The sequence below is a fragment of the Bos mutus genome, chromosome 14, assembly GCF_027580195.1.
Source record: "Bos mutus isolate GX-2022 chromosome 14, NWIPB_WYAK_1.1, whole genome shotgun sequence".
NCBI lineage: Eukaryota > Metazoa > Chordata > Mammalia > Artiodactyla > Bovidae > Bos > Bos mutus.
In genome coordinates, this window is record NC_091630.1 from 60144532 (window position 1) to 60172242 (window position 27711).

The following is a 27711-nucleotide window of genomic DNA, read 5'->3' on the forward strand; positions in this document are numbered from 1 at the left end:
AATGAAGAGGTCCAACCTAAAGTTTCATGGAAGTTGCGGAGCACAGAATGGCAGAGAAGCAACACTTGAAGATAAAATGACTTGACATTTTTCCAGACTTCAGGAAAGGTAAGAAATCTTAGATTCAGGAAGCAACATGAGTTACTAACAGAAGAAACAAAACTAAGGCTCTAGGGTCTTCCCTTGTGGTCCAGTGGTTAAGAATCCGCCTTTCAATGCAGGGGATATGGGTTCCATCCCTGGGCAGGGAGCTGAGATCCCACATGACACGCAGGCCTGACTGTGTGCCACAACCAAGACCCAATGGAGCCAAAAAAGAAAAAAAATGAATTAAAAAAACCCAAAGTCTCTAAAGAGACATTTCATGGTGAGGAGCAAAACTGAATACCATAGAAAAAGGTTCCTTTTTTTTTTTAGAAAAAGATCTTAACAGCAAACAGAGCCTACTTGAAGAGTTGCACATCACACTTAACAAAAACACCACCAGAGGTCAGAGGATAAAGGAATAACGTAAAAGTGGAAGAGAAAGAATAACTGATAAACTTAGAGGTGAACTCATTTTGAAGTGAGGGCAAAAGAAAACCACTTTGATACAGAAAGTTTATGAGAAAAAAGAACACTGAAAGAACCATGTTCTTTCAGAAGAAAAAAATGAATTAGAGGAAAGGAGAGATGCAAAGAATGGGCAGAGTGATAAACATCTGGGTAACTCAACAAGCAATGGCTGCATGAATCTAACTAACTTGGGAGCTGAAACAGTTAAAAATGACCTATAAGTCAAGGAACGAGCAAGGAACATGTGAAAACCAAAATTAAAAATACAATACTATTTACCATTTCCCCAAAGAAGAAAGAATACCTAGGTGTATACCTAAGTAGGAATCAAAGATAAAAAGATAATTTTAAAACTAAAATGAAATAAAGAGAAAGGGGCATGGTTCAAATTACTCTTTCGCCCAAAAACCTGAGCTAGAACAATACCTGACATCCTAGTATAGAGGAAACTTTTATGTGGTGAGTTTTGATTAGTGATGGTTAAATTGGGTGTGGGCTATGTCTGCAAACTGCACGAGATGGTAGTCCAGGGTATTAACTGCACAAAGATCTACGGAAGGAGCCTACACTCTCCAGTATTGATTATTTCGATTTTCTACCTCGGTTTTGGGTTGTTAGTCATAACTTTTTACATTTCAACTTCCTCACTTATCTTCAGAGCAGGTGAGACGCCTTCATCAATTTCCTTGATGAGAACGTTACTGTCAACGATTATTCTACTATATTCAAGGTACAACGTCCAACATTCTGAGTCAGGAAACAAACAAGACTGGGTCCCCGTCCTCACGGCGTTTACAAACGACTTCAAAGAGTAAACTCTTACAACGGCCACATCCTTATGATACAACGATCTATTGAGGGGGATGGAGAATCCAATTTCCAGGCAGCGGTCGACGGCGGGGAAAATGCTGGGGTTCTCACCACGTTCCATCCTCCAAAGCCGCCGGGGCTGGGGGACCCCGGGCGGGGTGGGGGGTCTCTGCGGGCGCCACGGTTAGTGGACGGGAGACCAGCAGACCTTGCGTGCCAGGCACCAGGGGACCGCGGTGGGAAGGGATGGGGCGGGGCCGCAGGGCGCGCGCGCGAAGCCTGGCGGCGCAGCCCGCCCACTTTCACGACAGCCGGCGAAGACTTGCAGCCTGGCGGGCCTGTAGCCCAGCTGGTCTCTGTCGATTGGTGACGCCTGCTCGGCGCGCGCCACTCGATTGGCTCTGCCTGCGGGGGAGGAGCGCCACCGCCTCTGCCCACCACCGCCGCCGCCGCCGCCGCCGCCGCCGCAGCCGCCGCGGGCTCGGTCGGTGAGGAAGCGCCTGGGCACGGCCTGCTGAGGCGCCTAGCAGACGCCTGGGCTGGCCCGCCGCCCGCCAGCTTCGCGCACTTCCCGTCCCACACGGCCGGGAGCGGGGCAGGCCCGCCGGAGCCATGGAGGACGAGGTGATCCGCATTGCCAAGAAGATGGACAAGATGGTGCAGAAGAAGAACGCGGTGAGCGCGGCGGGCGGCGCGGGCCGGAGCGAGGCCGGGCGGCGGGCGGGGACCGGACGCGGGAGCCCGGCGGCCTGGTGGGGCTCGCGGCCCGCGCCGCCCGCCCTCCCTGTGCGACGCCGGCGAGGCCTCGTCCTGGGGCGGGGACCCTCAAGGGAGTCCTGGCCCGCGTCCTGGGGAGAAAGTCCCGGGGGAGGGGTCCTGTCCCGCGTCCTTGGTAGGGGAGGCCTGGGGGGCGAGTTCTGTTCCACGTCGCGGGGAGGGGGTCCCGGGGCGGGAGTCCTAACCTGCGTCCTTGGGAAGGGGTCTTGGGAGCGGTGTCGTGTCCCGCATCACGGAGAGGGGGATCCTGGGGAGGTGTCTTGTCCCGCATCCTGGGGAGGGGTCCCGCGGCGGGAGTCCTATCCCACGTTCTTGGGGGAGGGTTCTGGTGGAGTGGGGTTTTCCGGTCTTACATCTTGGGGAGGGGGTCACGGGACGGGAGGCCTATCCCGCGTCCTTGAGAGGGGTCTTGGGAGGGGTGTCCTGTCCCGCATCGCGGGGAAGGGGCCCTGGGTGGGGTCCTGGGGGGTGTCCTGTCCCACGTCCCGGGGAGGGGGTCCCGGGGCAGGAGTCCTATCCCGTGTTCTTGGCAGAGGGTTCTGGTAGCGGAGGGTGCCCTGTCCCACATCCCGGGCACAGGATTTCTGGGGTGGGGGGCTCCATCCCGCGGCCGAGGGCCCGCTCTGAGCGCCGAGGCCCCTGGGGCCGGTGCAGCCGGTTGAACTTCATCGAGGCGTTTTCACTATAAACTTGACCGTGGCCGAGCCTCGCTGGCTTAGCCCAAGAGTACAGACAACCCTCGCCGTTTGAAAAAATCCGTTCTCGTTTTCCGGGCTCGTTGGCTAAAAACGAAAAAACTTAGAACAGCGGTTTGTCATCTGTTTTAGACACAAAGCTGATAAAGCAAAACGTGAAATTCCCGAATCATTTTTTTTTTTTTTTTTTTTTTGAAAAGGGCTAAACATGCCCTGGATTATCTCAACTGTCCTCCATGTTTGTTTAGCAATTAAAAAGGTAAACGATGCCAGTGTGTTTGGCAAGCTGCTAAACTTTTTTTTTAAGTGGATCTTCTTAGGCAGTAGAGTGCAGAAGGGCTGTGTCTAAGGCACACACCCTGACTAGAGTGTGCTGCCTGGCGGGTTTGCACAAGTGTCGTGGCTGGGCCTCTCTGGGCGCTTTACTGTTGATGCCAGCAGCGTTTTCTGTCACTGATAACATGCTTATGTGGATGTGTTCTCTTGTGGTTTGTATGAGATGTCCCAGTTTCTGCATTTCTGTCCAACCTGCCTCTGCCACGTTCAGTCCCTTGCTTCAGAGCTGTCTGTTGTTCAGTCGCTCAGTCGTGTCTGCTCTTTGCAATCCCATGGACTTCAGCATGCCAGGCTTCCCTGTCCTTCACTGCAAAGCCGTCTTTTTTTCAGCTAAACTGAATTCTCAAACTAACTGGAGAGAGGAAAGGGGTGCTCTGGTTTGTATCGCACTTTAGAGAAAGCACTTTACAAAGCATCTGTGCAGCGGCATTTTGGGACTCCAGACACTGCTGTGCTGCATCCATTTTACAGAGTAAGAAACCAAGTCAGGTCAAGTAGTTCCCCAGCTTCCATGAATTGTCCACCGGATTAAGCCAGGAGCTGAGTGTTCTGCTGGTCTGCATGCCAAAGCAGGAAGCAACCTTAAACACCGAATTCTTCAGGCTTCAAACTTAGTCTCTTCCTCTTTTCCTTTCACAGGTGCATTGCCTAGCATGTGATTTCATAGCCTGTTAATCTGCATTTGCAATTTTGGACTTTTAAAGTATTTCCTGTTTGTTTTCTGTTCTAGACAGTTGCTTTTGCTATTTGTTTTTTCTGTTGATACAGGCCATTCATTGCCTGATGCAAGTGATGAATTCTGGATATTTCATTGGCTGAACATTTCTGTTATTTTGCTTAAATTGGCAAGTTTTTTTCTCTGTCTAGGGAACCCTCAGTTCAGTTCAGTTGCTCAGTCATGTCCGACTCTTTGCAACCCCATGAATCGCAGCACGCCAGGCCTCCCCGTCCGTCACCAACTCCCAGAGTTCACTCAGACTCACATCCATCGAGTCGGTGATGCCATCCAGCCATCCTATCCTCTGTCGTCCCCTTCTCCTCCTGCCCCCAATCCCTCCCAGCATCAGGGTCTTTTCCAATGAGTCAGCTCTTCGCATCAGGTGGCCAAAGTATGGGACTTTCAGCTTCAGCATCAGTCCTTCAAATAGGGAACGCTAGACTCCCACAATAGAAGCGTAACCTAGGGGAAAAGGCTGTTAGTTAGATAATTTTTTTCTCTAACTTGGGCTATAATGTATCCTTTAATCATCTAGTGATGCTTGTGTTTGTTTCCTTGTGATAAATGTTTCCTAAAAATGAGGAATTTCCTAGTGAGCAAGTATTGAGAAGACGAGTTTATGCTTATCTGCAGTTCTCAAATTATAAAGACATAATGCGTCAACAGGAGAATGAGAAGTACCACAAATAAGCCTCAAGTCTCATTTTTCTTCTCAAATCTTCTATTTTTCTAGTAGTACAAAACTTATAAAAGCTTGCTTCCCCTGCCTCCCCCAGCTCCCCGCCAAAGAAAGGTAAAATTGACTGGCTCTTTTACTTTTTTCCTTCTCTCTTTTCCTGTCTGTGTTACAGAAATTCAGATAGGCAGATGAAATAGAGAAAGGGAAACGGTATAAATGACTCTCCCTCCCGGCCCACCAGCAGCCCATGAAAGCTTTTTAAGTTGTTCAGTAATTTAACAGAAGCTGTTCTGGGGAATTGTAGGATTATGATAGATTTGTTTCTCTTTTTCGTGTGTGTGGCTTCCAGATTTTCTCTACAAGCTATTTTTTATATTGTTTTTATACTATGAAAAAGTGAACTTTGCTGAAAAAATAATAGTTGTCCTCTGAATTGAAGTTTAAGTGCCATTGTTAGATAGTGCTTTACTATCATAAGCACAAATCATAGGTGTCACTTTTAAGTAATAATAAAAACAGCTTCCATTTATTGAGCTATTACTCTGAGCTAGGAATTCTTCTCAGTACCTACCTTATCTGATTTATTCCTCAGACAGTTTATTAGGCTAAGCCTTAATCTCTAGTCTAAAAATGAGGAAATTGGGCTTCCCTGTCGGTTCAGTGGCTAAGACTCCATGAGTTTGATCCCTTTGAGGGATCTAAGATCCTACATGCCATGCAGTGCAGCCAAAAAATAAATAAATAAAAATATATTTAAAAAAAATAAAAATGAGGAAATATTTAGGCTCTTGAGTGAATTCTCAAGTCTAATAGCTACCGAGTGGCCAAATGAAGATATGAATCTGAATCTGTTTTTCGTCAAAGCCAGTACCACTATGTTCAAGCATCTACCCCTCCAAGCATCTCTCTAGAAGATCTGGGTCTTGAACCTTGTCTGGGTACATTGGGCAACCAGGGTGTTGCTGTTGTGGGGCAGACAGGTTTCTCTAAATATACCCACAATATCCTGACCCTGGTGCTGCCCAGAATGTTGCCCTGTCTGTGCACTTGATCTTAAACAGGGTGCACTTGGAGGCCATGATGAATCACGTGAATTAGTTCTAAATTTTCAGATATTAGCAGTTTTTTACATAGATTTTCTTTTTCTTGCCATTTTTACTAAATGTCAGTAAGCAAGTCTGTCTCCTAATCTTGGTTCAAATTCTGACTCTTCTGAACTTTAGCTGTTAGGGTCTGAAATGTTTTTTTGGTAGTAAATTGGATACAATTTAGTAAAGATTAGATGAATATAAAACTCTTGGCAGTGCCTAGAATATGAAGGACTGATGCTGAAACTAAAACTGGAATACTTTGGCCACCTGATGCGAAGAGCTGACTCATTGGAAAAGACCCTGATGCTGGGAAAAATTGAAGGTGGGAGAAGAAGGGACAACAGGATGAGATGGTTGGATGGCATCACTGACTCAATGGACATGGGTTTGGGTAGACTCTGGGAGTTGGTGATGGACAGGGAGGCCCAGCATGCTGCAGTCCACAGGGTCTCAAAGAGTAGGACACGACTGAGCAACTGAACTGAACTGAAAAAAATCCTTTTATCTTTGTAAAGGATTTGTAACATTAGACTTAGAGGAATCAAGTGAGAACTTAGAATTTTCAAGTTTGTGGACACATTTAATGAGTGATGTTGAGATTTGTTTATTTTTTTCTTCACTGAAGGCTCAGGGCTGAGTAGAATTAAATTGCAAAGAGAGAAATTGAAATTAGATGTTAGAATCTCCTAGGTGCAGGGATACCTGAAATATGTACATTTCTAAGTCTTAATCTTACCTGGGTTGGGGAAAAAAAAAACTGTGGTTTCCATATCAGGGTTAGATTAATTAGCATAAATCCAAATTTAGAATGACTACACAATCTTTGTGCTGCGATTCATGGGGTCGCAAAGAGTCGGACACGACTGAGCGACTGAACTGAACACAATCTTTTATAACAGCTTTATATAGCTGTACAATACAGTTCACCCTTTAAAGTATACAGTTCAGTGGTTTTTAATATATTCTCAGATTTGTACAACTATCACCACTATCTAATTTTAGAACATTTTCATCACTCCGGATGGAAACTATCCATTAAATAGCCCCTTACATAGTCACCATATCTCCCCCCAACCACTAATCTACGTTCTTTCTCTCTTGATTTGCTTATTCTGAACTTTTCGTGTAAATGGAATCATACAATAAGTGGCCTTTTATTTCTTTCGCTTGGTGTTTTCCAAGTTCGTCTGTGTAACAGCATGTCAATACTATGTTCCTTTGTATTGAATAGCATCCCTTTATTCTGATGGATATATCACATTTTGTTTATTTACTCATCGTTTGATGGACATTTGGGCATTTTCCACTTTTTTACTATCATGAATAATCTAAGAACATTCTTGATCAAGTCTTGGTGTGGACATGTATTTTCATTTCTGTCGGGTATATGCATTTCTGTAGGAGTAGAACTGCCAGATCATCTGATAACTGTGTCTATGTAGCCTTTGGAGGAACTGCCAGATGGTTTTCCAAAGTTGAACTATTATTCTACATTCTCACCAGTAGCATGAGGGTTCAAATTTCACCACATCTTCATCAGTACTTGTTATTATGGCTTTTTCATTATAGCCTTTGTAGTGAGTATAAAGTGGTATCTCATTGTGGTGATTTGCATTTTTCTGATGACTACTGATGAACATTTTTCAGTACTTGGTGCACTGCATATTGGAGAAATGTCTGTTCAGATCCTTTACCCATTTTTTTGATTGAATACTTGTATTACTAAGTTGTGAGAGTTCTTTATATTCTGAATGCTGCTGCTGCTGCTAAGTCACTTCAGTCGTGTGTGACTCTGTGTGACCCCATAGATGGCAGCCCACGAGGCTCCCCTGTCCCTGGGATTCTCCAGGCAAGAACACTGGAGTAGGTTGCCATTTCTTTCTCCAATGCATGAAAGTGGAAAGTGAAAGTGAAGTCTCTCAGTCATGTCCGACTCTTCTCAACCCCATGGACTGCAGCCCACCAGGCTCCTCCGCCCATGGGATTTTCCAGGCAAGAGTACTGGAGTGGGGTGCCACTGCCTTCTCCATTATATTCTGAATACTAGACCCTTATCAGAGATAGGATTTGCATATATTGTCTCTCATTTTGTGGGCTGTTGTTTCACTGTCTTAATAGTGTCTTCTGAAAGATAAAACCTTTTGTTTTTCTGCCTACACTGTGTGACTTGCAGGATCTTAATTACCCAACCAAGGACTGAACCCAGGCCACTCCATGAAAGCACTGAATCTTAACCATTGAACCATCAGGGAATCCCCCAAAGCTTTTAATTTTTATAAAGTTGAATTTATGTATAAATTTTGTATCTTACCAACCATCTCTTATATGTCAGGCACTGTAATTTGATACTTCTTAGGTGTTCTATTACCTCATTTGATCATCCTAACTAAAGTTTAGTGTAATATGCTCATCTACACATGAAGAAGCTGAAGCTTGAAAAAGCAAAGTAACATGCCCAAGATCTGACAATTAAGAATTGACAGAGCCTGGATTTTAATCTAGATCTACCATATACGTGTGTGCTCTTTGTGTTCTGTGTTGCTTCTTCCCTCTTCCTTGAACAGAAGGCCGTTTGGATCCTGTACAGTCTTGAATGTACTGGGTTCTCATCATACCATATTTTATAAAGCACTTCTCTCTGATGACAGGTAGTAGTACCAGGGCTGTAATAAAGTAGTCTGTAGCTGTTTATCTTTTAGCCAGTACTGTGAACTAAATTTGACTCTTGAAGTTGAGGCAGACTCTTTCTTTGTCTTGCATCATTGTCTGTAGGAGATGCTGCAATCAAATAGACTTGACCTTTAGAGGCAGGTGATGATTAGGGACTGTTTAGTAGTGCTGTTTGCTGGAGCTCACACAGAGCAGAACTGCCCCAAGGGTGGGGCTATAGAATGGACAGAGCAGTGACGTAGGCCAGGAAAGTGGGCTCTTGTCCCTTTTCAGTACCCATCAGTATCGCCTCGGGCAAATTACTTACCTTCTCTGAATTCAGGGTTTTGTTTTTTTTTCTTGTTTAATTGAAGGTTTGAAGTGGAGGCTCAAAGATTTCTGCTTATTTTTGGATTTCCTGAGGTCAAAAAGGGTTTCTGTTTTGCCCATTGCTGTGTCCTCAGCACAGCAGAGAGCTTGGCATGTGGTGTAGATGGGTGTTTGTTAAGGGTGAGCATGTCATTTGACAGAACGGGGTAAATCTCACTTTTTCTGGTTAGTAAATCATGTGACCTTGTGCAAGTTTCTTAACTTTTCTGGGCTTTAATTTCCTCATCTGTAAAATGGGGATAATAGGATTCCTGCTTCCATAGGGTTCCTTGTAAAGAAGAAATGAGATACTGTATGCAGCGCTTGGCACATGGTAACCCTCAAAAAAGTTTTTGTCACTGAATTAACATATGATCGTCTCTTTTTTGCCCTTTTCATCCATCCAGATCATCATATTAATAGTTGTTTATTTCCTAAAGAACCTTGATTGAAATACACATCTTATTTCGTTAGAACACACTGTAATTCTGAGAAAGGTCTTACTTTTATCCGATAAGTGTTATTTAACTTTTCCTTCCTTCCATAGCCTATATCTCTAACCCCAGTCTCACCAAAGAGATCCGAGTGAAAAAGGAGAGTGTGATGAAATTAATGCAAATCTTTTGCTTCCTTCTGCTTGAAAAACAGCTTAGACCTTAAGCCACATTGCTGATGTGTTAGAAGAGTCAACTTTATATGCAGCCCAGCTTTATGTAAGAGACCCTGCTTTTTAAGGGACTCTTAGAATTGTGATTATCTTCACTTTTAATTGATCTTAGGTCAGAAATTGTTCAAAAAGACCACAGAGATGTGAGTAGAAGAAAAATATCTCCGGTAGATAAGGATACAGGCAAACAGTCTTGTAATCAAAACCTTCAGAGTCTTTAACATATTTGAGAATTCCAAATTTTCCAGGTTTATAAAGATATTGGTATAGTACAAACATCACATATTTCATAGTATCTTCAGTGGGAGCTGGGCAGTTCCCAGTAATCAGACATAGGCATTTCTATAGTGAAATGTAACATTCACACATTAAGTAGGATAAATAGAACTAAATAGCTGTGTACATTTGTTGAGATTAGATGTTACTGCCAAATGAGTTTATTGAAAATCTATGGGAAATCTTTTGGTTTTTAAAGGATTTTGGTTTGGGGATTTGCAGATACAGGACTGAAGACACTTGCTCACAAAAATGGCATGCATGTAAAAATTCTTGATTAACAATAAATTTAAAGTCAGTGTTTTATTTTTTAACAACTCTAATGTTTTACTATTTTTAGTTGCCTCTAAATAAAAATAAATTATAGAATTTATGATCAGGAGGAATCTCTTAAGAGGTGGATCCTTAAAATCCTTTATAATGACCTATTTCATAATTTCTATTGAACTTGTTTTTAGCTAGGAGGTTCTGGGTTAAATTAAAAGGATGCATCTGTTGCCAGAAGAAAATTTAAAACTGTTTTATTGTTCAGGGCCACATCTGTCAACTTTAAATGGAAGAATTATCTGGCTAGAAACCTTTGCTTGATTTTAAACTTAAAAAATACAGTGATACCATGAGGTTCCATGCTTGTTCCATGCTCTGGGCTTTCTGTTTTCCTAGGGTGTGGTGTGTTTCACTGGTTCATGGAGTGCCTAGTTTTCATATTTTAACATTTCAGAAAGCAGAATGAGTTACACATGTTGCTGGCCAGATGGATGTTGAGATGTACTTTCACAGACAGAACATCCAGCCCAGCATCAACATTGTGGAGCAGGTGTCAATGACTTGGAAGGAAATCTGAGAGTAGTGGGGTGCTCTTGGCCCCGCAAGAAACCAGTGGGAGAAGAGCAGTGGGGTAAAGGCAGCAGGCTTACACACCCAGAGCCCACCCTGGTGCCTGCAGAGAGCTGATGGCTCAGAGCTCTTTTATAGATTGTTTTGTGAAATGTTGTGTTACTAATGTTTTGACACAGCTTTTTGTGGGCTAAAATCAGATATTATGGAATCTGAGTCAATAGGCAATTCATAAGTGTTAGACTCTGAAAAATAGTTTTAGAACCACCACTTTAGCCAGTTTTGATTACACTTTTCTATATGTAAAAGGTAATATGACAAAAATTCCAAGTCTAAAGGAACTGCAAAAGTAAAAAGAAGTGATAAGAAAAGTTTATGATAGTTTAATAGTTTTTTAATTAGTGGTGTGTAGAATAATAATCTGTCCAAATATAGTACATTAGGTCACTGTTAGACTAAATGATATATGATTAATTAAGTTAAATGTATTAAGATGAACTGAACAGAACTGAACTGAAATGTGGTCAGTTGAATGAGTATCATGTTGGAACGTTGGCCACAAGCTGTAGGTGGCACTGTTGCTTCTCATGTAATTCCAGCCCCCTTAGCTGCAGTGCTAAGTCTCATCGTCATCAGCTGCATGGAAGCCTTTGATTCTAGATGGGAATCAGAGCCTTGGCAGAAGATGGGCCTGCGAGCTTAACAGAGACCTCACTTCTGGATTTCCTTTCAGAGTTTGCTTCTTACCATGCAAGAACCAGGTAGACAGCAGTGTCCTTGAGTCTGAGCTGTGAGGTGCAGAGGCATGGTGAGAATTCTAGAGAAGCGGTGCCCCCACCACCAGCACTCTCCCACTCCTGCTTCCATAGCTAATTGCCCTGCATGGAAGTCTGGGGGTATTGTACCACCACAGTGAGAAACATTGCACATTTCAAGTTGGGACACACAAACAAATACTACTGAAAGTAAACTTTCACACGACAACACGTAGGTGCTGGTTATAACCCAATAAATGGATTTTATGATCCTCTAGTGAGTTGCAGCCTGTTTGGAAAACTCTTTGCTCTTTCTTTTTTTCCTCTTTCATCTATGTATCTGTATCTCTATATACCATTCTCCTCACATGAATAAATGACTCTCAGTGAACTGTGGATAGGAAAATATACATTTAAATCTCTGGTTACTCTTTGCTTTACTCTCTGGAGAATTTAGTTTGAAATTATTTTATTTTATAGGCTGGAGCATTGGATTTACTGAAGGAGCTTAAGAATATTCCCATGACCCTGGAACTATTACAGGTATGTGCTAACATATGTCATAATTTTTGAATAGGTAATTGTCATAAAATACTGAAACATCTTCAATACCAATATAAGTTTTTTGTATTTTCCTCTTGTAGTGTAAAACATTATTAACTTGTTTTTGTTTTTTTTAAAGATGGTAACATAAATTATTAATCTACTGAGTTACCATCATAGAAAAATGTTGCCTGCTTTTGAAAGGTTTTCTGCATTCAAGTGCATGCCCCACCGGCTGAGAAGGCAGTGCTTTAGACAAGTTCTAAAGCATTCTAAAGTTCTAACAGTTTTTCTTCACTGAGAAAAGTTCTTAGAACATACTATCTTCTACAAGAAAGAAACCACTTTCTGTGGGAAAAACGTCCCCCACATGCTGATCTTAAACCACCTTGGGGTTTTAGAGTGGTGAGTCCCCTGTGTGTGTCTGCTGTGGAAACTTCCTCTGCTGTGCTCCACTCTCCGAGAGAGAACACAGGGCAGTCCAGTCAGATACATATTCTAGATTCTTCAACAGATGCCCCAAATCTCTTTGTTGAGTACATTGAATAATTTAAAAGGAAATCTTAAGGATCCGTTTATTTCTCAGCTTTAAAGTTTATAGCAGGGCTCCCTTTTGTATCTCACTAACAATTCCTTTTATTTCTTCTATAACCATATTTAGAGAGATTGTCTACTGACAACCTAAATTTACATTAAGTCACCATTTTTTATCTATCATCCATAATTGGCCATCAGAGCCTTTATGTTCTCTGAGCAGTTTGAAGACAGTTGATGTGTGGGAAAAGAGCATGGATTTTGGAGGCAACAGACCTGGATTAAAATCCCAGTTTTGCCATTTAGTAATGGTGTGATGCTGGCCAGGTTATTTATTGACACTTCCAGTCTCTTTATCTTTAAAAATAGGGATGATGATCTCGATTTTAAAGGATCTTGGGACAGTTGATGAATATGGGCGCTCCCAGCACGCCCCTGAGCACGTATGTCCACAAGTTAAGTTGTCTGTATTCTGTGAAGTCCATTTTTAGTATCTGTGATCATGTGCTGGTGTTTAACCTTGTGTGGACGGTAGTATTTGTTTAGGTGTCCTCATAAGGTGCAGCACGTGATGTACATAGTAATCTGTGCAGGATAATGTGAAGAAGCAAAGTGGGTGTGTGTGTGAGCCCGTGGTTGCATCTGCCTGCCTTGTGTACACACACACTCTTTGTTCTGTTCTCTTGTGAAAGAGACTGACTTCATCTTACTAGTTGACCAGCCTCACTTCAGTAGCGAGTTAACATGCCTGCAGATCTCGGTGGTGAGACCCTTGATGTGTGTGTCTTAAATCTACAGTCTACTGCTAAAAGAATTCATACAGTTGATGTTTTTTCTGTTCTAAAATGAAGAGGCATCTGGAAAACAAGAAAATCAAACAACGAATTGCCTGAAATAAAATTGCTTGTATACATTTTTTTTGTCATTGCCTTGCAGTCCACAAGAATTGGAATGTCAGTGAATGCTATTCGCAAGCAGAGCACAGATGAAGAAGTTACATCTTTAGCAAAGTCCCTCATCAAATCCTGGAAAAAGTTATTAGGTATCTTCCCTTATATATGTTTATGATCTGGTTTATTCAAACATTGAGTTGTTGAATTTTTTTTTCTTTTAATGAATATAGGTGTTTTGAAATCAGTACTTTATAATCTGGAAGGGGGCTTTAGTCTGACCTTGAGGGTTCTGCTTTTTAAGCTAGTCAGATTTTTTAATACTTATAACTGGATTGCCTCTTTTTCTTTTTTTGCCACTTTATTTTTTAATTGAAGGATAATTGCTTTACAGAGTTTTTTTAATTTCTGTCATACATCAATAAGAATCAGCCATCAGTAGACCCATGTCCCCTCCCTCCCCATCCCACCCTTGTAGATTGTCACAGAGCCCCTGTTTGAGTTCCCCAAGTCATACAGCAAATTCCCATTGGCTATCTATTTTACATATGGTGTTGTAAGTTTCCACATTACTCTCCATACATCTCACCTCCCTCCTCCCCTGGATTGCCTCTTTAAGAAGAAAATTTTTCCCGGAGGGGAAGGTGTCCCACTTTTTGAAAAAAAACTGTTTCTAACTTAGAGAAAATTTTCAAAAATAATAAAAATAATTCACGTGTCATTTTTCTAGGGCATTCATCTTTAATATTTGCCATGTTTCTTTTGTCATAGTCTCTCTTCTCTTTTTATCTTTATGTATATCCTGATGCATACACTTTATTTTTTCCAAACTATTTGAGAATAGGTGGATCTCTTGTCTTTATTTACTCTTTAAAACTTAAGTGTATGTTTTCTTAGAACAAGTTTATTTTCTTATGTAATCCTAATACAGGAAATTCAGGAAATTTAACATTGGTTCAGTTCAGTCGCTCAGTCGTGTCCGACTCTTTGCGACCCCATGAATCGCAGCACAGCAGGCCTCCCTGTCCATCACCAACTCCCGGAGTTCACCCAGACTCATGTCTGTCGAGTCAATGATGCCATCCAGCCATCTCATCCTCTGTCGTCCCCTTCTCCTCCTGCCCCCAATCCCTCCCAGCATCAGAGTCTTTTCCAATGAGTCAACTCTTCGCGTGAGGTGGCCAAAGTATTGGAGTTTCAGCTTTAGCATCATTCCTTCCAAAGAAATCCCAGGGCTGATCTCCTTCAGAATGGACTGGTTGGATCTCCTTGCAGTCCCAAGGGACTCTCAAGAGTCTTCTCCAACACCACAGTTCAAAAGCATCAATTCTTCGGCACTCGGCCTTCTTCACAGTCCAACTCTCACATCCATACATGACCACTGGAAAAACCGTAGCCTTGACTAGACGGATCTTTGTTGGCAAAGTAATGTCTCTGCTTTTCAATATGCTATCTAGGTTGGTCATAACTTTTCTTCCAAGGAGTAAGCGTCTCTTAGGACATGGACTTTTGAAGAACACAGGGCCCCTCCTCCCCTCCCTCTGTTGTTGTGTGTGGGGGGCGTTGTCTGTTTTTGGCCTGCGCAGTGCATGTTGCAGGCTCTTAGTTCCCCAACCAGAGACTGGATCTGGGCCCACTGCAGTGAATGCGCTAAGTCCTAACCACTGGACCGCCATGTTCCCTGTTTGGGCTTCATCTGGCATTTTCTCACTACTAGATCCGGTTTTGCGTCCATAGTTGGGGTATTGCGCATGTGTGTTGTGTCCTTCCGGGGTGTGGTGTACAGAGATAGGACGGTATTATTTCTGAGACCGATCCAAGGTGTACAATGAGTCACTGATGATTTTTCCTTGTGTCTAATAGTTCTGTGGGAATCACTTTAAGACCCTGAAACTATGGTGCTCCCTGTCAGACCTTCCCCCACCCCCATTTGGTATCCCCCGATTACTGCCCAAACCATTCTTTCTGGTAACAGTTGAAAAATTAAGATTTTCTAGTTTTTCTACTTTTTCAGTTTTCATACATCATCATTCTGTAAGAAGAACCCTCTTCTTGCCTCTCAGTTCTTTTTCTGTTGTGAGTGTGGACGCATAGGTTCCTGTTCTGTATAATGGATTATAATCCATTCCTGCTCATATTTTGATATTTATATTGTCCCAGGTTTGACCAGTGGGCACCCCTGCAAACTGGCTTCTGTGTCTCTTTGACAAGCTCCTTGCTTTTTTTTGTTGTTGTTTTTAACCTCTTTCCTGCATTCTGGCACCACGCAACATGCTGGACTTATCTGTCCCAGCCCTGGAACCAGCCATTTCCTGAGCAGTTACCAGCCTCATGTGGAGGAGAAAAGAAAAAAAGTGAAGCTTTTAATACTTCATAGATAGCAGCAGTAATAATAAAAGACCTATTACATATAAGAGCTTGGAAACTAGGAACCAAAAATTGTAAAGCCTGTGAAATTTAGAAAGTTCAGCCTTAAGAAAACTAACGAAAAAGAGGATCCTGTATTAGATTCCAAACCAGAAAACATTGCCGTTTAGGTGGTTAGCTAGATTTCTGGGAGATTTCCTCTGCTTCTGGTTAGCACAGTTCTGACACTTAAGACACACCGTGTGTGGGCCTGTATTAATGCACTTAGTCCTCCGGGCTGTCCCGCGTGCTCAGGGCTGCTGTAACCCCACTTTGTGCTGAGATAGTCGAGGGGCTGCTGTAACCCCCACTTTGTGCTGAGACAGTCGAGGGACTGAGAGATCAGGTGCCTTGTTTGTGCGCAGTAGGAGCGGTGCTGAGCGGCTGAGCTAGGGTGTGGTCTGAGCCCTCTGTAGTCAGGCTCTGCTGCGTGGCTCACCACCCTCTGCTCAGGTTGGAGTGTTTTTACGACCGTTGCTGCCTCTTACTGCCCTGCCTTCTCAGAGGGCCACCGTAGCGCACACTGCACCATGGCAGCGTTGCTGCTCCCCCACCAGCACTGGACCTTGTTAGACGGTACTGCCTGATTGTATTACCTGTCCCTGGTGGCTTAGATGGTGAAGAATCCGCCTGCAGTGTGGGAGACCTGGGCTTGATCCCAGGGTCAGGAAGATCCCTTGGAGAAGGAAATGGCAACCCACTCCAGTATGCTTGCCTAGAGGATGCCATGGACAGGGGAGCCTGGTAGACTGTACAGTCCATGGCATTGCAGAGAGTCGGACACAATGCATCATGTGACCTTTCTGAAGCCTTCTACTCCCTGTTGCTGTGGGAACACTTCTTGGTCCTTGCTCTGTTCTGAAATGTCATCGCTGATCCGTGCTTTCTTCCTCACGATACCATAGCATCTTCAGGCCTTCCAGGGAATTATAGAGTAAAGGGGACAATACAGTTGGTCTCTGAGAACTGACATGTGTCATGAGGACTGGATTCCCATGATAGTTCTGGAGTTGTGATTGGGACTGTCTTCTGTCAGTCCGTCCCGTCCAGAGTGGCATGTTAGCGTGGGAGCTTAGAGCTGCCTGGGCAGTCCTGCCTCAAGGGTAAATGTTCTTCCGTGTTCTGTACAGAGGGCAGTGGAGAACTGAGTTATTCATGCAGCTCTAGGACTCGGGTAGACCAAACTGGGGTAGTTCACGCAGTGGCTCCAAATATTTCTGAACCCAGCTTCAAAGCTGTTTTGGTTGATATAAACGTGAATGTTTCTTTCCAGTGCTAAACTGTTGCCTTCGTCCAACCTATTTTATGTACTTTTATTTTCCCGTGTCTGATGACTCACTTCTTTTAAGTCTTAAAGCTTATGCTTCATTAGTATTAATAACCTGTATTAGTTTTCAGATTATTTAAGATAGAGGAGATGCTGAGTAGGCCTAACTAATAATCCTGAAGTATATTCTATGAAAATCTTCTTTGTTTACTATCTCTGAAATATTTATTTGTATTTTGAGTACCACCTCAAATTTTTTTACTTCGTGAAAAATTATCAAAACAACATTGTTATATATACTTTGCACTTTAATTTTTTTTAATGTGCAGTGTTTCTTCCATGTACATTTGCTAACAGAATAGCTGCGTAAACTTCATTTACTTGTTAAAAGCTTAGGATTTTATTGTTTTGTTTTTTTTTTTTGCATGATAAATAGCTTGATCACATGTAGTAGTCCTGTTTTTTGTTTTGTTTTAACAAGTGCTGAAACAGGAATTTCATAAATTTTCAGATGGACCATCAACAGATAAAGACTCTGAAGAAAAGAAAAAAGATACTGCAGTTACGTCACAGAATAGCCCTGAAGCAAGAGAGGAAAGGTATTTCACTTCATGGGAGCTTGTGTGTTTTGGGAGACAGGGGTCATGGAGACTTCAGAAAACACAAGACTGACCTCAGAAGGCCTGCGGAGTGGCCGCCGGGCCCATGCAGGCTGTGTGTGGAGGCCGGCTGGGTTACCGGCAAGGGCAAGGGGCTGCCTGCCGGCAGGGAGTAGCAAGTGACGTCAGTGGAGTGAAAGGCAGGATTAGTTTGGCAGAACTAATTGGCGGAAATCTTTACTGTGGTAAAAGTTAACTGAAACCAGTCCGAAAATATTTCAGTAAGAATCTAACACAGCAAGTTAATCAGGAGTGGTTGAAGTGATTAGGTTGACTGGAAGAGTTATTAATTGTTGCAATGGTGTTGATATTTTTAGGGAGAAATTAAGAGATGTTTATATTTTCATGACTCCTCATCCCTGTGGTTTTTATCCTGAGGTGGTGTCTCACGTATAAGCCTCACTGGTTGTCTGATTGGAGCAGGGTTTGCCAGCTTTCTCTCTCTGGTTTTGGTCAAGAGCGATCATAGTCTTTGTGCCCTCCTCTACCCCCTCTGCTCATAACAGATCCCATCTTTTCATGTGCTGTATTGAGGTGTAATGTGTGTTTTCTGTATTAAAAATATTGTTTAACGTTTAAAAGGAGGATCAAGGTTAAAAAAATAAAAGACTTGTCTCATCTTTACTAAAAGTTTTAACTTCTTTTTAATCTATCTACAGGCAGGTTTTTTCTTTTTCCATTTAAGAGTCACTGGAATACTATTTCATTTATTTAGGCCCAGAATTACTGTTTTTAGAGAGTAATGGTAATGATACTCACTTTAAGAGAGTTTTCCTGACTTCTTTTTTTGTGTGTCTGTGTGTGTGTGTGTATATTCCAGCAGCTCCAGTGGCAACATGAGCAGCAGAAAGGACGAGACCAATGCCCGGGACACGTACGTCTCATCTTTTCCTCGGGCGCCGAGCACTTCTGATTCTGTGCGGTTAAAGTGCAGGGAGATGCTCGCTGCTGCTCTCCGAACAGGAGGTAAATGTCGTTGCTCAGTCCCTTGACCAAGGCCACTGCTGCCCTGTCCACCTCATTTCATCCTCTGGGTGGGATCCCGATGGCTGCTGCCCCTCACCGCCCAGCCCAGGGAGAGGCTGTTGTGCTGGGCGTTACTGAGAGCAGAGAGGCGCAGGCATCCAGGCCTCTGCTTATTACGTGTGATTCTCAGAAACAATAGGTTCCTTCCTTCTGGTGAATGTTCCCCTGAGTCGTACTCATTTAAACTCTTTTTCACAATCCTTTTTCTCCTTATGTTTAATCTGCAAACTCAGTATCCCCCCCTCAGATTGAGAGTTAATGATACCATATTATTGTCCTGTTGTTAAATGTTACTATGACATACAATAAGTTTTATATTCATAATTTCATTTCCTACTTTTTTAAGTGAGAAAGAGATCTTGGTTTATATATGGGAGCTTTAATTTAATTTAGGGGTATTCATTCCTATGTAAAACTTTGGCTTTAAAGTTTCATATATAGGAATATGTATTTACTGTCTTCTAAAAATGCATCCTTTTCTATTATACTGAGCCCTAGTTAGTATGACCTATTTTTCTTCTTACTCTGCCTTTTCTTTACTCTGTTTCCTTTATTATCTCTTTATGTATATTTTCTTGTTTCTTTCTAGTTTTTTTTGTTCCTTCTGTCACTTTGAACGTTTGCTTAGAAGTCTTCTGAGTGTGTCCATATATGTGATTGGCCAATGAAATGAATGGTTTATTTGCATGGAAGCCTGAGGCAGGAAGGAGACAAGACAGTTCTTTGCATAAGTTTCTCTGCTGTCTGTGGGAACAGCCAGAATTTCTGGAGTTGTGAAATGAGGGGTTGCCTGCTGGATACATGACTCCCCGACTCCTGAGGGATAAGACATCATCCATGCAGGAGCCCTGTGGACACTAGCTGAATCCAGAGGAGGAGCCGAGGAAGTCACAAAGAAGACCAGATTCTAAGGAAACTATACTGAAAGGATTCTTTGTACAGGGCAAGTGGGGTTGAAGAAATAGGAATACAGTTTAATTGGCTCTGTACTGAAATTTTCTTTTAATATGTTGTAATCATTCATTCATGACACTTCTCTGTGTTTAGATGACTATATCGCCATTGGAGCTGACGAGGAAGAATTGGGATCTCAGATTGAGGAAGATATCCTTTGCGTGTATATTCATATTGGTGTCAAGAACCCAGTAGATTATTTTTTCTTCCTGTAAAGAATAGAAAATCTTATATTTTCTGTCTTGATTGTTTTGGTGGGAAAGGGGAAGGCTGTCTGCGACATGTTGTTCTTGTTGTCCTGTTATGCAAAAGTAAGATACATAATGGTGACAGTGCTTTTATTTTTCTGCCTTGCACATTGAGACCGTAACGTCTCACGGACACGTGCTAGCGAGTGTAAAGTGGGGTCTCACCTTGTGGGGGGGGGGCCTCAGCAAAGCATAGAAATCCCCTGAGCTCGTCGTCCTGTGCGTTCACACTGGGTGCCTCAGAAAGAGCTCTGGTGGGGGAGAGCGAGTCTTGCACATGGGTCCAGGGAGCAGGACTATCTGGTGACAGATGACAGTGTACCGCAGGCCTGTCCTGGCAGAGGGGTGGCTGCTCTAGGGCTGGGCCCCTGCTGGAGCCCGTCCTATTGAGAAAAACCGACTGCTAACCTGGCTTCTTGCTGAGCCGGAAGGAGATGAACCTCCAGGCCACTGCAAACTGTCTTCCGAACCTTCTTCTATCAGAAGGCCCTCAAGGGAGCTCTGTGGTCTTTTTGAGGCTTTTAGGATCCTTGGCGGAATGCAGATTTGGGCCAGGGAAAGCATGTATAAATTCAGGCTCTTTTTCTAAAGTTTTCTCACTCAGATTGAATACCTGAGTTACATTTTAAACCCTTTTAATCTGTGTCACTTGGCATTAAACATTGAGAAAGTATTGCTCATTCATAGCATAAAATCACTATTTTTTGCCAGGTACTGATCAGGAAATCAGGCAGAAACAGTGCCTTATTAATTTAATCTGAATTGGAAATACTGCTTAGAAATTTCAGGAATTCTTATCATGGCAGAATAGGAAAAAAATGATCTTAGGACCTTTATAATTTAATCTTTTTCCTTAATGGCCTAGTACCTATCTATCAAGAAATAAGGAACACAGACATGAAATACAAAAATAGAGTACGAAGTAGGATATCAAATCTTAAGGATGCCAAAAATCCAAATTTAAGGAAAAACGTGCTGTGTGGGAACATTCCTCCTGACTTGTTTGCTAGAATGACAGCAGAGGTGAGTGTATTTGAATAGAACATTTCTGTGATGGTATTCCATGATGTCAAGTGTAAAGTCTGTTTAAATCATGAAGTACTGAATAAATACTACATCTGTAATAACTATCCTAATACATTTTTGTACACACTATATACAGTATACTAGATAAGAACGTAAGGTGATTGTTAGCATCAGTACTTTGTCCCTTTCATAACTGTACCATGATCTTTGAGTGGTTGCCTTATTAAATTATTGTCAAAAAATAAAAATGTTATTTATTGTAGATTCATGTAGAATCAGAATTAAATTTCTAATTGCAAACAGACTTTGTAACCTCTAAGCTCTTTTCTTGGTTAAATACTATAAGATTGGCTACATCTTATTGACCATCCTTATATTTATTTAGAAAGTGATGGAGAAAATGAAATTCATTGTTTGCTTTTTTTAGATGTAGCTATTCATAGATACAAGCTGAAGTGTGTCTACAGTCTCACTGTCTTACTGAGCATCCAAGTGAATTTGTCTTTCTATATAACTAATGAAAACTGTTATATTTTTAAGATTCATTTTTTAAAACCTCATTAGGATAATTTTAAACTTTCACGAAGTACAGAGCATAGTGTAATGAAGTCCCATCTACCCATCACCTAAGCTTCAAGTATATTAAGTAATTTGTCACTTGTTTATTATCTATCCCTTCTTTGTTTCTTTCTTTTCCCCTGAATTATTTTCAAGCAAATTCCAGACATTATATCTTTCCACCTCTCTATCCTTGAGAGAAATCTGTAAAAATCTGACATTCTTATGTAACTACACTGTCATCACTGCATCCAGCAAGTCTAATGATGATTCCTTGGTGTATCTGATATCTGGTTTATAGTCATTGTATGTTCCTGGTTGTACATTTACTTTGTATCAGGATCCGAAGTCTAGATGTCACCCTAAGCTTGGTCTCTTAAGACTGTGTATAAACATAGTTAAGTCTCCTTTTCCAGCCCCCTTTTCTTCCATGACGTTGACCTATTGAAGAAACTGGTTTATCTCTTGTGTATCTCACACTGAATTGCCCGTTTCTTCCTCATTACACTAATTTTTCTGTCTCCATTCTTTTCTGTGAACTGGAAGCTAGTTTTGTAGGCTTAGATTATATGCAGGTTTAACTTTCCCTGCACAAATGCTTCATCAGTGGTCCTTCTTACTTCATACTACATCACCTCAGGAGACATGTATCTTGTTCTCTTTGGTGTGGAAATTTATCAGGGATTTGTGTACGGACAGTCTCATCCCTTCTCTGTGAGGTTCTCCACTGGCCTTTCACCTATGTATTCACCCACTGATGATCCTTGCCTGAACTGGTGATGTCATTAGGAGTTGCAAAACAGATTTCTAGAATTGGGAAAGTCCTTTCACCTTTCTTAGCTAGACTTCTTTGATAAAGGAGCACTTGCCCTGAGTTTAAGGCCATTGGTTAGGATAGGAAAGGCAGGTGAGTGTGTAATTCTTCCCTTTGGTTAACAGTTGTCAGAAGGAGTGGTTGGTGCCCCACTAACCGCCAATGGGGGCCTTTGTTGCCATTTTTGCACGTGTTTGTGCTCTACTTTTTTAAGTGTCGTTACGGACTTGTGACTTTATTTATCCAGTGGGTTGGTCTTTTCAGTGATTTATCATGATGGCTGAAGAAATTATCTTCTGTCTGGTCAATGGAGCTCTGTAACATAGCCCCTCTGTCCAGTGATGAGCTCACAGTGGTCAGGCAGCTCCCATGCTTCCTGGCACAAGAAGATACTCTGCCTGTCTTGTGCATTTCTTGACTCAAAACTGGAACCAGACATTCCTCTGAGGCCCCTGGTTCCTTTTCTGGCAGAGGAGGTGGGTGCAGTAGTAGAGACCATGGTCTGGATACGCTCATCACTATCGGATTGCATTAGATGCAGTTTTCACATACAGACTTCTGAGTGTTTGGGAAAAATGTAAGAGTAAACAAACTGATGAGTCCTTTGAGGAAAAATACGATATTTCACTTTCAAAACTTTAAACGTTGATTTTGATCCTGTTGTTGTTTAACTATTGGAGCATAAACAGCATTCTGCATGTGTATAGAAGGTGCCTGTAACTGGGTGGTATTGCTGTCCTTGTGATAGGAGATGGCTAGTGATGAGCTCAAAGAGATGCGGAAAAACTTGACCAAAGAAGCCATCAGAGAGCATCAGATGGCCAAGACAGGCGGAACCCAGACGGACTTGTTCACATGCGGCAAATGTAAAAAGAAGAACTGCACTTACACACAGGTTTGTGACTGTTAAGACTCACTTTCATACTAAGAGGCTTACAACTCCCGTTTCAAGACAAATATCAACTTATTTTCAGTTAGCTGGATTTGTTAGTATTAAGAATGTATCCTTATACTTGAGATCTCTCTCAAAACATATCAAAATAACTTTGTGTTTCTAGTTACAGTCTTATATTAGAGCAGATGTCAAGTTCCTCAGTCACAGAGGATGGGTAAAGGCTCTTGTTGCTGTCTGACTTTTAGAAAGGTTTTGGCAGTTTTTGTCAGAATGAAGTATTTGTAATTTTTATGTTTTTACGAATTTGTAAGAAAACTGGGAGGTCTTTTAATTAGTATTTCTGTGCTTCTTAGTTAATGATGAAAATTTTTCATATTTGTTAGCCATTTATCAGTAGTATATATTAGATTCACCTGGCTTAGACAGTAAAGCATCTGCCTACACTGTGGGAGACCTGGGTTTGATTGCTGGGTCGGAAGATCCCCTGGAGAAGGAAATGGCAACCTACTCCAGTATTCTTGCCTGGAAAACCCCACGGACTGAGGAGCCTGGTAGGCTACAGTCCATGGGGTCGCAAAGAGTTGGACACGACTGAGTGACTTCACTTCACTTCTGTTGGTAGTATAATGTGCAAGTTTGGATGATTTTCCCACTTATCTGGGATAAAGATGAGAAGACAAGGACTTTTGTTTGGAAATGTGTGTTCTTTCCTTATTATTTTGCTAATTTGTTAATAGCTTGTTTTGGACTGTTACATATTTTATTGTGCTACCATTGTAGTTCATGTAGGATATTCTAATTTAGGTTGGATTTTTCTGTGTAGTCGCTCAGTTGTGTCCAACTCTTTGCAACCCCATAGACTGTAGCCTACCAGGCCCCTCTGTCCATGGGATTTTCCAGGCAATAGTACTAGAGTGGATTGCCATTTCCTTCTCTAGGGGATCTTCCCAACCCAGGGCGCAAACCCGGGTCTTCCGCATTCTAGATAGATGCTTTAAGCAGTGTTTTTCACCCAACTTTGCCATAGGTACAAACACGGAGTGCTGATGAACCCATGACAACGTTTGTCGTCTGCAACGAGTGTGGAAACCGGTGGAAGGTAGGGAGCCTGGGGGTGTCCCGTTTCACCCGGCTGTGTTGGGGTGGTTTCTCCCTGGGGTGCTTATACCGGCTCTTCTCTGGGGGCTGTCCCGTGTGTCCCATGCTCACCCTGCCCCATGCTGGGGAGGCCAAGGCTGGCGTCTGTCGTGGATCACACTGTTTGGTACTCTGCTAGAACTAGACGGTGACTTCGGACACTGCCCTCTGCGTGGTCTTGGTGCAGGAGTCACAAGGCCGGATCTTAGAGGTGTAGCTCCTGTGTCGCCATCCTGTGCGCACGCTGTCCTTTCAGGTGCTCCCATGCTTGTTCTTCCGGAACACGTACACGGGTGTATGGTTGCATAAATGTTTATTCTGGAAAAACTACTGTACCTCTTTGAAATCCAGCCCACTGGTTTCAGTGTTTATTCTAGGAAATCCGGATGAGCACTGCCATGATCTGGTAGGCTTCTCACGAAGCCTTCTTTTGTGTTGCCTGTGTTCTCCTAAATTAGCCCCACACAGGCAAATAATGTTACATGAATGATTCATTCTTCAGTGATTTCTGTGAGCCACAGAAACATCACACCTAAAACAGAGGTGGGGACACTAGGAGTGTGTGGCTGGGGGCTCCCACAGGAGGAAGGTGGGCTTTGGAGCCAGACATGCTTTGGGCTCCTTTGCCCCTTACTGTTGCTGAACTGTGATATTCTCACAGACAAATATAAATAAGGCCCACAGTACAGGTCATGCTGAGTAGTAGAAATGATAGATTTAAAAGTGCCTGGTCATTGTTGATGCTCCAAAAATGCTTTCTATTTGTGATTAGTTTTGTGTGTGTGTGTGAAAATTCTACAAGCTTCTTTTCAAGTTATTCTTACCTTAGACGTTTCCTTACTTTAAAACAGTCACAGAGGTTAAAGCATTTCCTGAAATCAGAAGTGAACAAAAAAGACAGTGGGAGGAGGGCTCTAGCAGTGTTCCAGGGGTGAGGCCAGCACCCGTTTCGTTACACACAGCGATTCTGTTCTTGGGCCTGGAGGTTATGGTGCTGACAATGTCTTCATGGCTTGAAGCAGCGTCTCCTGTCTGGAGCTGGCAGTTTCTTTAACTGGTCTACGGGATAGATGTTCATGCTGTTCAATCCTGTTGGGCAAACTTGTTTTTTCCAGTGCTCTCCTGGATTTGTTTAGCATCATGAGGAGGAGGAAGACTGGTTGTATCATAGTTTGTATTGAATACAGGCAGTTTGCTGCAAAGTGCTGACATAGTTCCTGTTGGATTTAAGAAAATTCAATGTAATGTAGAAAGCTGATGCCTATGGTGGCTTACTCTGGAAGTTCAAATTTGGAATTAATTTTTTTAACCTAAGAATTAAGGAGAGAAGTGCTTAATAAGAAAATATTTTATATTATTTCTTTATGTATGCTTAGCAGTTCTAAATTGGAGGAGTCAAACACAATATAGGTGACTGTTCACGTCTGGAAAATACAACATTTTTTAAAATGCCTCTTTCTTTAGCAGTGTCATGTGTATGCTGTGTTGAACAGGGGAAGGAGGTACACCCCATTGTCTGTATTTAAAGGTCTCACAAAATATTTCTTCTTTTTTGACAGTTCTGTTGAGTTGGAAGCATTGGCAAAACATCTGGACCATTAAGAAGATGGATTTTGTAATTAGCTTTAAGACTAGGTCAACTAGCTAGTTTTCCTGCAAATCAGATTTTTAAAGTAACTTGCCTCCCTTGGGTTAGTCTCTGGTTTTGACATAGTGTCCCTTCCTTAAATGCCTTGTGTAGTTTCAGGTCAGTAGGGAGACCACATAATGGAATCTGTTTCAAAACTTTTTTTTTTTTTTTTTCATTTTTTATAAACTTTTGGCAGTTAATTTTTACCTTTTTTTTTTCTTCTTAAAAGAAAATGTAACAACTTTTTTACAATATAAAACATACACAGTAGAATGTTACTCTTCTCAGTTAACACACAAGTGGAAATTACATTTTTTTCCCCTATATTGGCATGTACCTGCAAATATTAAAAAAGGATGAGGCAGTGTAATTATAAGTTTATCAGACATGGTGTGTATTCAAGTAATACTTGACCAGCTTATCTAAATTGTATATAATATTTGAACTAGCATATGAAATTGATTTTAATTATTCTGTTCACAAGTCTGGGATAATTAGATATTATTTTGCATTTGTAACTAACTGTGATCCTCATTTCTTGTAATTTCTTGTACATGTGTATTACTTGTTCTTAATAGATTTGGCTTTTGGAAATATGACTTGACTTTGTTGAAATCAGTTTGGTTTGTTGTTTATTTACCTGTTTGACTTTGTAGTATATTTTAGTTTTGCAGAACACTGTCATAATTTGGTATGCTTTTCATAAATCCCAGACAGGCAAAGAGTGGAAAGTTTGGGCCATTTTTTCCTTTTGTAGGAAGACACACTGGGAGGAAGATGTTAGCATTTTAGAATAGTGTGGTTCCTGTGAACAGTTCCTGACTTGATTTTGATTTGGAAATCTGTCCTGACTGAGGACTTTAAGGCTTATATAGATCATTAAGCTGTGGTCTTTCCATATGGAGACTGATGGAGCACATTTCTGTCCTGACTGACTTGCTGCCTCTGTTACACAGGAGGTAAGGCTGAGGGACAGAGGAGTGTGTGGGCTATAACACGGCCCACGTTTATGGGACGGACCTTGCAGTTAAGTGTGTGTCATCTGCTTGGTTGAGAATAAGGAAGGATGATCTCACGCTGGCTGTAGCACATCTTGAATCCCCAGTTACGAGGAACACATCTCATCCTGCTCCATCTCCACTCTCCGATCCCTAAGGAAAGACTTCAGCACCAGCTTATACGCCCCGCGCCCCCCGCCCTTCCTCACTGCTCACCGCAGGTCAGTTTGATGCAGTAGAGAAAACATCCAGAAGTCCACAAGAAGACCCCACATGTAAGAATTGGCCACTGGTGCCATCCCACCTCCACTTTGTCAGGTCACAGAGTAACCTTTTATCACTTGGAAAATAACATGAATTTTTGAAAGAATGAGTGTAAGAAGATTAAAATAGTCCCACTTTTAAGTGAGCCATTTTTAAATTTGTAATTCAATAAAGTTTCTTGTTATTAAACATGTATCACATTTTGTCATTTTATTTTGATATCTGTACTTGCTTTATTTTTTATTTAAAAAGTTCTCCTGATTAAAAAAATAAAAAGTAGAAAATGGTAAAAAAAAAAAAAAAAAAGTTCTCCTTTCCCAACTATTAAGGTGTTTTTAAAGCGCAGTTTTAACTAATGGTTGCCTGGTTGTAGGTATGAAGGGACTGGTGCAGAGCACATTTGTTGTCTCCTCCCTGGACCCCGGAGAGGGATGCAGGCTGGTTCAGAGCAGAGTGCATGTGTGCATCCTGTGTGTGCACTCAGTGTGATGTGAAAAGCCAAACAGGGAGTCTTAGACTGGAGAACGCCAGCTAGTTATAAAGTAACCGGAAGTAAACAGTTCTCAAGGGTAATATCTTATAATGTCTATTTCTAGGACAAAGCAACTGTGTTAAATTAACATGGAGATGTTGCTCAGTCGCTAAGTT

At 42.1% G+C, this 27711-nt stretch overlaps 1 protein-coding gene across 2 annotated transcripts; it reads left to right on the top strand.

Moving 5' to 3' along the window:
• Positions 1-1782: 1782 nt before the first annotated feature.
• TCEA1 (transcription elongation factor A1) lies at positions 1783-27256 on the top strand. 2 transcript variants are annotated; one of them, XM_070382405.1, is made up of 10 exons: positions 1783-2040; positions 11695-11757; positions 13228-13333; positions 17366-17453; positions 18337-18479; positions 19587-19643; positions 20610-20764; positions 22888-23034; positions 24062-24133; positions 25731-27256. In XM_070382405.1, the coding sequence occupies exons 1-10, from the start codon at positions 1978-1980 to the stop codon at positions 25737-25739; spliced, it is 903 nt and encodes a 300-aa protein (XP_070238506.1). In that variant the 5' UTR covers positions 1783-1977; the 3' UTR covers positions 25740-27256. The 2 variants fall into 2 exon arrangements, with proteins under 2 accessions (XP_070238506.1, XP_070238505.1); XM_070382404.1 differs by having other exon boundaries at positions 1784-2040; positions 18334-18479.
• The last annotated feature ends 455 nt before the right edge of the window (positions 27257-27711 follow it).

Bases quoted from the DNA above. Each gene is read 5' to 3' on its own strand.
- TCEA1 (XM_070382404.1), top strand. From the start codon at position 1,978: ATGGAGGACGAGGTGATCCGCATTGCCAAGAAGATGGACAAGATGGTG. The intron at 2,041-11,694 runs GTGAGCGCGGCG...TTTATTTTATAG, and splicing joins TGGTGCAGAAGAAGAACGCG to GCTGGAGCATTGGATTTACT. The intron at 11,758-13,227 runs GTATGTGCTAAC...ATTGCCTTGCAG, and splicing joins TGACCCTGGAACTATTACAG to TCCACAAGAATTGGAATGTC.